This window comes from Macaca thibetana, chromosome 5 (assembly GCF_024542745.1).
Source record: "Macaca thibetana thibetana isolate TM-01 chromosome 5, ASM2454274v1, whole genome shotgun sequence".
Taxonomy (NCBI): domain Eukaryota; kingdom Metazoa; phylum Chordata; class Mammalia; order Primates; family Cercopithecidae; genus Macaca; species Macaca thibetana.
In genome coordinates, this window is record NC_065582.1 from 64,190,083 (window position 1) to 64,204,089 (window position 14,007).

At 35.8% G+C, this 14,007-nt stretch overlaps 1 protein-coding gene across 2 annotated transcripts in view; it reads right to left on the reverse strand.

The window, feature by feature from the left end:
• FAT4 (FAT atypical cadherin 4) overlaps positions 1–14,007 on the reverse strand; it is a 187,427-nt gene that overhangs the window by 49,982 nt on the left and 123,438 nt on the right. For both annotated transcript variants that reach the window (XM_050792369.1, XM_050792368.1), the window contains exon 8: positions 9,706–9,886. In XM_050792369.1, coding sequence (XP_050648326.1) covers positions 9,706–9,886 — 181 coding nt within the window. The remainder of the gene's footprint in view (positions 1–9,705; positions 9,887–14,007) is intronic.

Consider the following 14,007-nt stretch of genomic DNA (forward strand, 5'->3'; position numbering starts at 1 on the left):
TAAAGCAAGTCATTAGAGACTTGCAAAGAGACTTAGATTCCTATACAATAAAAATGGGAGACTTTAACACCCCACTGTCAACATTAGACAGATCAACGAGACAGAAAGTTAACAAGGATATCCAGGAATTGAACACAACTCTGCACCAAGTCGACCTAACAGACATCTATAGAACTCTCCACCCCAAATCAACAGAATATACATTCTTCTTGCACCACATCACACTTATTCCAAAATTGACCACATAGTTGAAGGAAAGCATTCCTCAGCATATGTAAAAGAACAGATATTATAACAAACTGTCTCTCAGACCACAGTGCAATCAAACTAGAACTCAGGACTAAGAAATTCTATCAAAACTGCTCAACTACATGGAAATTGAGCAACCTGCTCCTGAATGCTACTGGGTATATAACGAAATGAAGGCAGAAATAAAGATGTTCTTTGAAACCAATGAGAACAAAGATACAACATACCAGAATCTCTGGGACATATTTAAAGCAGTGTGTAGAGGGAAATTTATAGCACTAAATGCCCACAAGAGAAAGCAGGAAAGGTCTAAAATTGACACCCTAACATCACAGTTAAAAGAACTAGAGAAGCAAGAGCAAACACATTCAAAAGCTAGCAGAAGGCAAGAAATAACTAAGATCAGAGCAGAACTGAAGGAGACAGAGACACAAAAACCCTTCAAAAAATCAATGTATTCAGGAGCTGGTTTTTGAAAAGATCAACAAAATTGATGGACCACTAGCAAGACTAATAAAGAAGAAAAGAGAGAAGAATCAAATAGACGCAATAAAAAATGATAAAGGGGATATCACCACCAACCCCATAGAAATACAAACTACCATCAGAGAATACTATAAAACCTCTATGCAAATAAAGTAGAAAACCTAGAAGAAATGGAAAAATTCCTGGACAAAAATACTCTCACAAGACTAAACCAGGAAGTAGTTGAATTCCTGAATAGACCAATAGCAGGCTCTGAAATTGAGGCATAATTAATAGCCTGCCAACCAAAATAAGTCTAGGACCAGACGGATTCACAGGCGAATTCTACCAGAGGTACAAGGAGGAGCTGGTACCATTCCTTCTGAAACTATTCCAATCAACAGAAAAAGAGGGAATCCTCCCTTACTCATTTTATGAGGCCAACATTATCCTGATACCAAAGCCTGGCAGAGACACAACAAAAAAAGAGAATTTTAGACCAATATCCCTGATGAACATCGATGCAAAAATCCTCAATAAAATACTGGCAAACTGAATCCAGCAGCACATCAAAAAGCTTATCCACCATGAAGTGGGCTTCATCCCTGGGAAGCAAGGATGGTTCAACATATGAAAATCAGTAAACATAATCCAGTATATAAACAGAACCAAAGACAAAACCACATGATTATCTCAATAGATGCAGAAAAGGCCTTTGACATAATTTAATAGCCCTTCATGCAAAAAACTCTCAATAAATTTGGTATTGATGGGCCATATCTCAAAATAATAAGAGCTATTTATGACAAACCCACAGCCAGTATCATACTGAATGGGCAAAACTGGAAGCATTCCCCTTAAAAACTGGTACAAGACAGGGATGCTGTCTCTCACCACTCCTATTCAACACAGTGTTGGAAGTTCTGGCCATGGCAATCAGGTAAGAGAAGGAAAAAAATGGTATTCAATTAGGAAAAGAAGAAATCAAATTGTCCCTGTTTGCATATGACATGATTGTATATTTAGAAAACCCCATCATCTCAGCCCAAAATCTCCTTAAGTTGATAAGCAACTTCAGCAAAGTCTCAGGATACAAAATTAATGTGCAAAAATCACAAGCATTCTTATGCACCAATAAAAGACAAACAGAGAGCCAAATCATGAATGAATTCCCATGCAGAACTGCTTCGAAGAGAATAAAATACCTAGGAATCCAACTTACAAAGGATTTGAAGGACCTCTTCAAGGAGAACTACAAACCACTGCTCAATGAAATAAAAGAGGACACAAACAAATGGAAGAACATACTATGCTCATGGATAGAAACAATCAATATCGTGAAAATGGCCATACTGCCCAAGGTAATTTATAGATTCAATGCCAACCCCATTAAGCTACCAATGACTTTCTTCACAGAAATGGAAAAAACTACTTTAAAGTTCATATGGAAACAAAAGAGAGCCTGCATTGCCAAGACAATCCTAAGTCAAAAGAACAAAGCTGGAGGCATCATGCTACCTGACTTCAAACTATACTACAAGGCTACAGTAACCAAAACAGCATGGTACTGGTACCAAAACAGAGATATAGACCAATGGAACAGAACAGAGTCCTCAGAAGTAATACCACACATCTACAACCATCTGATCTTTGACAATCCTGACAAAAACAAGAAATGGGGAAAGGATACTCTATTTAATAAATGGTGCTGGGAAAGCTGGCTAGCCATATGTAGAAAGCTGAAACTGGGTTCCTTCCTTACTCCTTATACAAAAATTAATTCAAGATGGATTAAAGACTTAAATGTTAGACCTAAAACCATAAAAAAACCCTAGAAGAAAACCTAGGCAATACCATTCAGGACATAGGCATGGGCAAGGACTTCAAGTCTAAAACACCAAAAGCAATGGCAACAAAAGTCGAAATTGACCAATAGGATCTAATTAACCAAGGAGCTTCTGCACAGCAAAAGAAACTACCATCAGAGTGAGCAGGCAACCTACAGAATGGGAGAAAATTTTTGCTATCTACTCATCTGACAAAGGGCTAATATCCAGAACCTACAAAGAACTCAAACAAATTTACAAGAAAAAAACAAACAACCTCATCAAAAGTAGGCAAAGGATATGAACAGACACTTCTCAAAAGAACACATTTATGCAGCCAACAGACACATGAAAAAATGCTCATCATCACTCGCCATCAGAGAAATGCAAATCGAAACCACAATGAGATACCATCTCATACCAGTTAGAATGGCAATCATTAAAAAGTCAGGAAACAACAGGTGCTGGAGAGGATGTGGAGAAATAGGAACACTTTTACGCTGTTGGTGGGACTGTAAACTAGTTTAACCATTGTGGAAGACAGTGTGGCAATTCCTCAAGGATCTAGAACTAGAAATACCATTTGACCCAGCCATCCCATTACTTGGTATATACCCAAAGGATTATAAATCATGCTGCTATAAAGACACATGCACACGTATGTTTATTGTGGCACTATTCACAACAGCAAAGACTTGGAACCAACCCAAATGTCCATCAATGACAGACTGGATTAAGAAAATGTAGCACATATACACCATGGAATACTATGCAGCCATAAAAAGGATGAGTTCATGTCCTTTGTAGGGACATGGATGCAGCTGGAAACCATAATTCTCAGCAAATTATCGCAATAACAGAAAATCAAACACCGCATGTTCTCGCTCATAGGTGGGAACTGAACAATGAGAACACTTGGACACAGGAAGGGGAGCATCACACACCAGGGCCTGTTGTGGGGTCGGGGGATGGGGGAGGGATAGCATTAGGAGATACACCTAATGTACATGACGAGTTAATGGATGCAGCACACCAACATGGCACATGTATACATATGTAACAAACCTGCACGTTGTGCACCTGTACCCTAGAACATAAAGTATAATAATTTGAAAAAAAGAAAAAAAAGAGACTGGACTTTAGAACATAGTTCACTTGGACATAAATTTAAACCCCAGTAATAGCACTTAAATTCACAAAAATTTCTTAACATTTTTAAGCCTTCTTTCTTTATCTGTAAAGTGGAGATCACATTTTACTCTTTTATTTGGTAGTTTTGAGTATTAAAAATATTTTTTATAAAGAGCACTTGGCATTGTAATTGATAAATGGTGAGCCTTCAAAAGTCTGTTTACCCGCACAATAGGACCTATGTAATATATGTGTATAAAGTAATAGTCTATTATATACAATCTATCCAAATCTATCTATATATAGGTTTAGTATCCATTATCCAAAATTCTTGGAACCAGTTGTGTTTTGGATTTCTCTGGATCTTAGAATATTTGCATATACATAATGAGATATCTAGGGGATGGGTCTCAAGTCTGAACACAAAATTTGTTTATGTTTCATATATACCTCATATAGATAGCCAGAAGATAACTTTATCTAATACTTTTGATAATTGCTTGAAACAAGGTTTGTGAACATTGAAACATCAGAAAGCAAAGGTATCAGGTGTGGAATTTTCCACCTGTGGCATCATGTTGATGCTCAAAAAGTTTAGGATTTTGGTGCATTTTAGATTTTGGGCTTTCAGATTAGGGATGCTCAACCTATATTTAGATAGTTAAATGGATAAGGGGACTAAAAAAACCAAAACAGAGACACAGTTAAGTAGGTAAAAAAAAATATCCTGGTTTCAACTTCATATCCTTTATAACAGAAAGATATAAAAAAAGAGTAACTACAAAACAGTAAAGTGCTATAAAACAGTAAAGAGGTGTCAGTGTAGGTATTCGGAAGACAGAACACTCTTGACTGGAATGATTAAAATAAAAGCCTTCTCAGAGAAGGGTAAATTTAACATAAGTTGTAAAGGGGCTACCCATCTTTCAATAGTGTTCAAAAAGGCAGAAAAAAAGAAGGTCTAGGCTAGTAGTCAGCAAACCTTTTATATAATGGGCCAGATACTAAATATATTCAGCTTTACAGGTCATATATTCTCTGTTGCAATACTCAGCTTACCATCATATGGCAAGAGCAGCCATAGACAATAGGTACATGAATGGGCATGGCTGTGTTCCAATAACACTTTATTTACAAAAACAGGCACTTGGCCCAATTTGGCCTGCAGGTAGCAGTTTGCCAAGCCCTGGTCAAAGATATCAAATACATTGAACAAACCTATAAGGCTTGGGAAAGCACAGATCCTTGTCCTGTGAGCAGAAAATGATCCAGCAATGCTGAACTTTTGGCTATATGTTGCAGAGTTCTGCAGAATTAGCTTGGGAAGATGCTGGGGCCATTTATGGGGTGGCTAGAATTTGAAGACCTGGAGTTATACCATAGGCAAACTGTAATTGAAAGATTTTGAGGAAGTATAACTGTTAAAGCAGAGCCAAGAAATGCTCATGTTGAGGCATACTTCTGCCATTGCCCTTTAATTCACTGACTCAAGCTTTGCTTTGCGCAAAGTATTTCCCATAATGCTGAGAGAGAAATCATTATGAAATATAAACTAGCCATGTTTTTATGCTTGCTGCTGAAAACATTTCCATTGTTTCTCTCCTTAGATACAGAAAGAAAATTTGAATTTTCTATATGATATACAAAGTCCACTCCTAACCCACACCAACCATATGGAAATACTTTCTTTCTCTAATGCTATGCTTTTGCATAGCTCTTTGCTTAGCACCTGATACTGTTTTTGCCTAGAATGTCTTTCATTACTTTATTTCTCCATAAACTACTTTTCTGTCTTTCTAAAACTTATTATTTGAAGCTTCTACTGATTTTCTCAAGTATCACTGAAGTATCATTGACTATACCATTCTTTCCACCTATTCTGTGCTTAAACTATACTTGTTATATGGTACTATACTTAAGAAATTACAAAATTATCTCTTCTATTAAATTGTACTTCTTATGGGCCTTAGAGTGTCAAACTCCTCAGAGTTTAACAAAGTTTTTGGTGTATAGTCAGGACTTCATAATTTTACAGGATAGTGTACCACATAGATTGGAAGGATTAGAAACTAGCGTCGTGGAAGTGAGTTAATTTTTATTATAATAGTACAGGCATGATGTAAGTATGGACTGAACTAGGGTCTTGGCAGAAGGGATGCACTGAAAAGAATGGGTGCCAGACGCATTAGGAAAGAAGAAACATGAGAATTCATCCACTGATTGAGTATAAGAGAGAAGATGACCCTTAGCCGCAAGGTGTGGTAAAAAACAAACCAAGGCAATGTTATTAAGACAAAGCAGAAAACCAAAATGAGAAACAGGAAAAGTAAAGAATTTTAGGTACACTGTGTTTATGATGCCAACAGAACCTCCAGTGTAATATGTCTATCAGCGAGTTATAAATATGGGTGGAAAGTTTTGGAGTGGAATCAGAATTGATAGCACAGATTTGGAGGTTTTGTTCATAGAATTGATGCTTGCATTAATGGAATAAATCTCTCTCTCTCTGCCTCACACACACACACACACACACACACACACACACACAAGTACTGAGAAAATAATGCAGTGAGAAGTATTCAAATTACTTTCCAGGGAGAGAAAAAGGAGAAACAGAAGACAAACTGTGTCTGATCAGAGATGCAGGATGATAAAAAATAATGTTTATATAGAAATTGAGGAGGAAAAAAAATGCCAAAAAGAAAAGATGGTCTGGCCTATAGTGTGAACATTGAAAAATGTAAAGGAGAATAAGGGCTTAGAAAAGTCACTGGACTTGAAAAATTTCAGTAGTCTTCTGACAGGGCCTTTTTTCAGTAAAGCAATGAAGGAAAAAAAATCAGACTAAAGATTTTCAGGAATAAATGACCAGAGAAAATAGGTTGTGAAGCTAACCTTTCAAGAATATTGTAGTAAAAAGAGAATGAGTAAAAGTAGCTATTCTAGAGAATATTAAAATCATTCATTCAATGCATTTATTTAAGTGTCAACCACTGTTATGTACCAGATATTGTAAAAGACAGACTATATTAGGAGTAAAAAAGATGATATAAGAAGAATAAAAAGAAAAAAAAAAAAACCTTGAATTAATTTAATGACTTCTATGTCCTAATAAGTATGCCAGAGATATTTATGAATATTAACTGATTCCATACATACTGTTTGATACATAGTAGGTGGTTAGTAAAGTTTGTCCACAAACTGTAAAGCATAAATTTTTATGTTCATTTTTATTGATGCAGAAACTAAGCCTTTGAGGCATTAAAATGACTTTCCTAGACCATGGCAGGCAAATAAAAGAACCAGAATTCAACACCAGATATTTGGAGCATTTCTGTAGCTATGCTAACTTATGTAAATGAGCATTTATATAGATATCTACATGGTTCAAGGAAGAGAGAGAACTTGAAGACACATGAGAAAAACGAGTAACTTTTGAATTAAAGAGTTGGAGGAAATTGAATGGGAAGAGATTAATAACACATATTAAGGAATTTTCCTGGCCAGGGTGCGGTGGCTCATGTCTGTAATCCCAGCACTTTGGGAGGCCAAGTCGGGCAGATCATGAGGTCAGGAGATCGCGACCATCCTGGCTAACACGGTCAAACCCTGTCTCTACTAAAAAAACCCAAAAAATTAGCCGGGAGTGGTGGTGGCACCTGTAGTCCCAGCTACTGGGGAGGCTGAGGCAGGAGAATGGCGTGAATCCAAAAGGCGGAGGTTGCAGTGAGCTGAGATGGCTCCACGGCACTCAAGCCTGGACAGAGCAGGACTCTATCTCAAAAAAAAAGAAAGAAAAGAAAAAGAAAGAAAGAAATTTTCCTTAGAATGTTGACTTTTTCAGTGGCGTTCATGACTTTCTCCAGGGTTGTGAAGAATTAGAAGTGAGGCTTGAATAGAGATTTGGTCCACTTGGGAGAAAAGGGGATACATATCTGTAAAAGCTAAGCTCTGGAATAGATATGTGGAAGGCAAAGACATAATCTGGATAGGCTGATTTTCTAGAAAGGAAAATACTAAAGGTGAAGTAAAATGTGTAACTTAAAGTAAGTACACCATTTGTAGAAATACAAAGTTTGATGAAACAGGCAGAAGTAAAAAAGAAACATCTGTTGGCTGGATGCTATATGCAAAATCATGCTAGATCATTGGAAAAAAGTAACTTACAAGACACATAAAAGTTTATGTTCCTGGAGATCCCATCAGTAGTTCAGTAAATAACCTAACCATGTAAAATTTAAATGGGAGATAAATAATTAAACAATAGCTCTTTTAATCTGAAGAAATAATAGATTTTCTTTAGGATACCATGAATAGCAAGGAGTTATTAACACCAACCATAAAATACATTATATTCCAATAAGATTTTATCAAAACAGAGTAAATAAAGTAAATGATATCATATCATGATCTGCCTAGGTATTTGAGTGGAAAACTTAGATGATTCTGATTTCTCTCTTTCATTTGATCTCACGTCCAATTTCAAAGGCATTTCCCAAATCTATTTCCACAATTTTCATTTTTCCACATAAGTATAAAGTTACTCTACTTGGATAACTATATTCATTAGTGCCTAAATGGTACACTGGTTTCTCTCCATAAATCCTCTCTCATCAGATTCTATCCAAATGTAGACCAGTTTATGTGTCTCTTCTGTTTAAAACTCCTCAGTAGTTTCCCACCTAAAGGTAAATTGGAAAACCCCAATTCTGTATCATGGCTTAGAAGCCCTTACATGGCCTGTGATTTAGCCCCTGCCTATCTCTCTAACTCCTTTCTCACGCTGGTCCAGACATGCTGACCTTCTTAGATAACACAATGTGCTTAATTCTATCCCACAGCTCAGTCCTTTCAGCTTAAAGGTAATTCCTTAGAGAGACCAAGTATTATGGTCTGAATGTGTTTCTTAAAATGTGTGTGTTGAAAGTCAGTTTTCCAAAATGATTTTGTTGAAAGAAAATTGGTAGCAAACAACAAAATAAGACATTAATCAAATCATTACCATATCAATATATCTGTTACCCATAGCTGATAATTCTTAATGCTTCAAATTTTATCTTCTGCTCCATTACTTTGATAGCCATCTAACCAACTCTAATTTACCTAATACTAGCCTATAGAAAGTGGAGGAGGGGTATAAAATATTTATGTGTGTGAGTTTTTCTCTAGAATATTTGGAAATCTTCATTTCTTATAGTTTAGAATAGATACGGAAGAAGGGGACAAGCTAGGTCAATAAAATGTTACAACTCAATTTCTTTCACATCCTCTCTGAACAAGTTATCATATTTGTGTCCTCTATTTTAAGAGGATTTAAGCAAAGTAAAATACATTTACTAAATGAAGAGTACACAAATATTCTTATTGAGGCTAGCAGTGGAATAAAAATGGTCAAAGTTCCTCGACATTTCTCCAATCAATGAGTGATACATGTTTCTCCTCACAGTGAATCTGGGCTAGTCATCACTGCTTTGACCAATAGAGTATTATAGAAGTGCTGCTATGGCACATCTGGGTCTGACCTTCGAGTGTTCTGGGAGCTTTCACTGGTGGTTCTTGGAGTTGAGAACCACCATGTAAAAAGTCCAACTACTTTGCTAAAGAACCACATCAGGAAGTTCTGAGACTACTCGAGGATAGAGGGGCCTAGATGATCCTAAACGTTCCAACCAACCCTGCCAAGGCAGCAGGCATGCAAAGTCATCTTGGGCCCTCTAGATCATTCAGTTATCATGTAAATACTGTGAAGTGCCATCAGTCAACCTCATGAGACAGAAGAAGCACCTAGTGTAGTCCCAAACTACAAAACCATGAGATATGATAAAAATATAAATTAAATAAAATCCTAGAGTACTAAGTAGAATGTTTACTGTTTGAATCCTCATTTTATGAATTGTTAGCTACCAGCAATAGATAACAATAATAGGATATGTATTAATATAACGTTCATTTAATTAAACATTATATTCATGTAGTTCAAAAATCAATGTTTAATGAGAAAATAGCCAAACTTTACAAAGGAAAACGTACTGACCTTACAACTGCATTTGTTGAAGCATCAGCATCTGAGGCATTTACCAATAAAACATCTGTTCCAGTTGGTGCATCCTCAGGAATTGTTGTGAAATACGCTTTACTGGCAAATGTGGGGACATTGTCATTGACATCATCTACTATGACGTTGATTGTTCCAGTTCCAGTCAGGGCAGGGGATCCTAAAAAGAAAAGAAAATCAAATCTCAATGTTTATAAACAAAAAATGACAAATTTAACGATAATTAGTTGTAGACAGAATTACTAAAGAGAATTCAGGAAACATCAAAGTAAAATTTCTGAACACATAAGTGAGCATTTTAAATTTCGTTACAAGAAAAATATTTTCATTTGTGAACTAGAATTTCAACTCTTTCCTAGTAACTCTGCACAAAAAGTATATGTCATGCTCTTATTCTATTTTAAAGGTGCTGATTCGACAATGTAGAACATAACAATATCATTTAAATGCCACAAAAGAGGCACTGCTGGTAATTTCTCTGAAATTACATTAAAATAGCTCAAAGCCAGATTTGAAGAATACCCACAGGCATGGAAGAGCTGGCCAACTAACAAGGCAATGTTAAAAACTGGACTCTCATCTGTAACTATCATCGTTACTATCGCAAATTCAAGAGTCTCTGGGGTATTTAAATCCCTTTCCCATACTAATCAACACCTGTCAGTGGGAGGAAAAAAAAAGCTTCAAGTTATATCTCAAAAAGTGTTATCTTCCACGTGCTAGAATAGTTTTATAATGATGAGCTAACTCAGAATCATTTGTGCTGCTTCTATTTAAAATTCAATGTAATGTGAAGTGATTCATTTTTATTTCCTGTTCCAGCTGTTATCAATATACGGTGAAAAGCCAATATTTGCCAAACACGTAGGTCACACTATCTGTACTACACAGAGTTAGCAGACTCATTTTGTGGTGAAGGCTAGATGCCATATTGCTCGGAATTCTGTGTGTTGTCCCCATAACTGAAAGGCAAATTATCTGCCACTGATTGTGTTTTCAAAACCGTTTTTCAAACTCAAACTCTTCTAAATAGAAACAACGAAGATCCATTTAACTGCATTTATGTAAAATAAAATAAAGCCCAGATACTCTCCTTTTCTGCCTAAGATACTACTTTACCTTCAATAAAGTGATTTCCCTTAATATGATATGTAAATCCTACTTAACTTCACCATTCAATATTCTGTAAATAAAACCATTCATTCATTTATTTGTAAAATGTTTATGGAATGCCCTCATTATCACAGAATGGCATTGAGATTCACAACCTTACAATATTATTTTCTAATAATCATGTGATTTGCTGGTGTTTCCTTTACCACTATTCAATTGTTTTTCTACGTTCTTAGATTGTAATTACTCATGGCCTAGTACCAATGAGCTTTTATGCTCAGATGTATGTATAGGAACCAAAATCAACAGACGGAGAAATTATGGAATGAAATGGTTTTGGAGATCTGTTATTTTTGTGAATTCTAGGTTAGATGAAAGAATGTGTATACCCGGTTGAGCAGAGCACAATAAAGAACCACTATACCTCCCAGAAAATGATGCAATTAAATTTAGACTGCACACTGATTATTGTTGCCATATATATATACACACACACACACATATATATGTAAAATAAGACATTTTATATTATTTCATTTAAAGTAACATTCAAATAGTCAGAAAAATTTGACGTTTAAGTAATATCTAAAAAATTAATGTAAAGTTTGTGACTGCAGAAATCTTACCTATTAGTGTTTGATTTTACATTAAAGGGAAAAATAGCCCTTAATCTATTGGTAATATACATAATGAACTATAAACTTGAAAAAAAATTAAATGCCTTTTTAGTACTTGCTTACTGTAAGCAATGGTAAAATTATGCAACAAATATTTCACACACACAACAAAATAGATATGAATATAGGATACAATGGAGAAACACATCAAATAAGACTGTAAAAATTCTGTGCAACATATTAAAAGAAATATCAATAACAGTAAATACTTGTTTAGTCCTTAGATATGCATGCACTAGTTTAAGAAGTTTACATAAACTGTCTTATCTAATCCCCATAAATCAGCACTGCTGTCGTCTCCATTTGGTATATAAGCAAGCTCAAGTTTAGAAAGTTTAAGTAGTTTGTTCAAGGCCACAGACCTAGTGAGGAATGTCACTGAGGTGTGACCCGGGTAAAGCAGCCCTGGAGTTTTTACTACTGGCAAGAAGTTGGATGGTACTGCCAGTAGGGGGAACAGTGCTGCTCCCTGTGCTGCTTTGGGGTTCTGGACAAGCAGTGCTGTCGCTGAGCCTAGAAGAGCACCAGGCAGGAGGTGGAGAGAAGGCCCAACAGGGAAGACCGTCACTACCGGCCAGGTTAAGTTTGTGGGACATTTGAGCACAATAATCTTGGCATAGATTTTAAATTTCTCACAAGCAATATATTCAGGTTAAAATAAATATTTTGGAGTGTATTGTTGAGTACCAATGTTTGGCTTACATTTCTTGAATGTGTGTTTCACTATATACAATTTTATGACATGGAAGTTAATGCTCTGAATAATGTTAGTAGAGTTCCCACCAGTTGCATAAAAAAAAAAAAAAAATTACCGAGGGAATATGTGTGCATTTGTGTGAGCAAAAGGGGGTGCCATGGAAGAGAGAAAGACACCAAAGGGGGGGATATATTAATCAAGGTTCCAGAGAGGCAAAGGATGGGAGGAGATGCAGAGTTCTTTAATCTCTTTTACTGATATTTCACTCTACTCACTAAAAATCAGTCTTCATCTGTGAAATGAGAATAATAATAGACTCTATCCCAAAGGGGTATTGAGAAGAATGTAATGTGCTTAGGACACTACCTAGCACATAAATTATATTCCATGTTTCTCATTGTTCTTCTGGTACTTGTTTTAGAGACCAAAGAACCCACAGAAATTGAAATATGAAAAGTCTATTTTTATTATATAGTTTTCTGTATTACAGCACTCAGGATTCCACCCCTTCCCCAAACCTTTCAATTCAGTCTTATATTATTCGGGAAAATATTTCGAATCATAATATATCTCAATGTTTCACATGTGGTAAAAATACATGAGACATTTAGCTCTCTAAAAAGTCACAGTTTTATGGAAGACACAGTAAATTGGACATTTTTAAATGTGATATTTTAAGACTTACAGTGAGATTTCAAGAAAGATCTGGATATTTCTGATACACACATTGTGCTATAATTAACAATTAGAAAATAAGTTACTGCCAGTCAAAGTCTTTATATTAATATTTGGTATTCTTAAGTGTCTGGTGATACACATATGGAAAACCACATTAAATTATGACTGACTCATTTGGACAAGAATATGTGGTTTCTTTCTTCGTCTGTAAACCATATATTATTGTAGATACATTTTCTGAGTTAGAAAGCAAATGCTGGAAGCAGTAAAAAACGAGCCGTTTATTACAGCAAGTTCAATCTCACTGTGTTCATACCAAAGAATATCATCTTATTTTTCCAGATGATTTTCAAAGCACACAAGTGACAACAGACAGTTCTGGCTTGAGGATCATTTGTTGATCCTCAAGATTAGCGAATGATTCTCAAAACTGGCAAACGATCCTTAAGCCAAGATCAGCCCCATAGGTGATTCTTCATCTACATGAGTCTGTTTTCGAGCCAAGAACCTTCTCCCGAGTCCCCTTTGTCTCCCTTTATAATCAGCCACAACCCACTTCATAAGCTCTCGGAGTTCTCTTCTTATTTTTTTTTTCCCCACCTCAAGAAAAGTGAAGTACAGTTTCTGCAACTGTCTCAACTTTCTTGTTGCCCCAGGAAATGTGCACACAAGTCTTGTTAGTTTTTTAATTTTTTTTCATAGGAAACCTTACAGAAATTTTGTTCTATATTTCTAAGCCTTTTATTGAGATTTAACTACCCTGAACTTTGAATCCTGCGTCCAATGTGTTTGACTATTATTTTTGTGAATGGCGCTTACCAACTCTCCAACCCACTCCAACCTCTTGCTTGCTGACTGATAGCATAACCTCCAAATCAGCTTTACGCAGAAAAATGAAATCAAGGGAGAAAAATGGAATGCTTCTTAATTTCAAGTGAATCTTATTTTCATTGCATTTGTGCCAGATGAGTGACACAAACTCCCTAGTCCTTGGCGACCACAGATCTTGGCACTTCTTCTATGTGCTAATTGAATGAAGATGCTGTGTTTTTGTTGTTGCTTTTCTGTGTCTGTGTGTTTGCTTTTTTTTTTTTTTTTAAACTTTTTTTCCTTTTG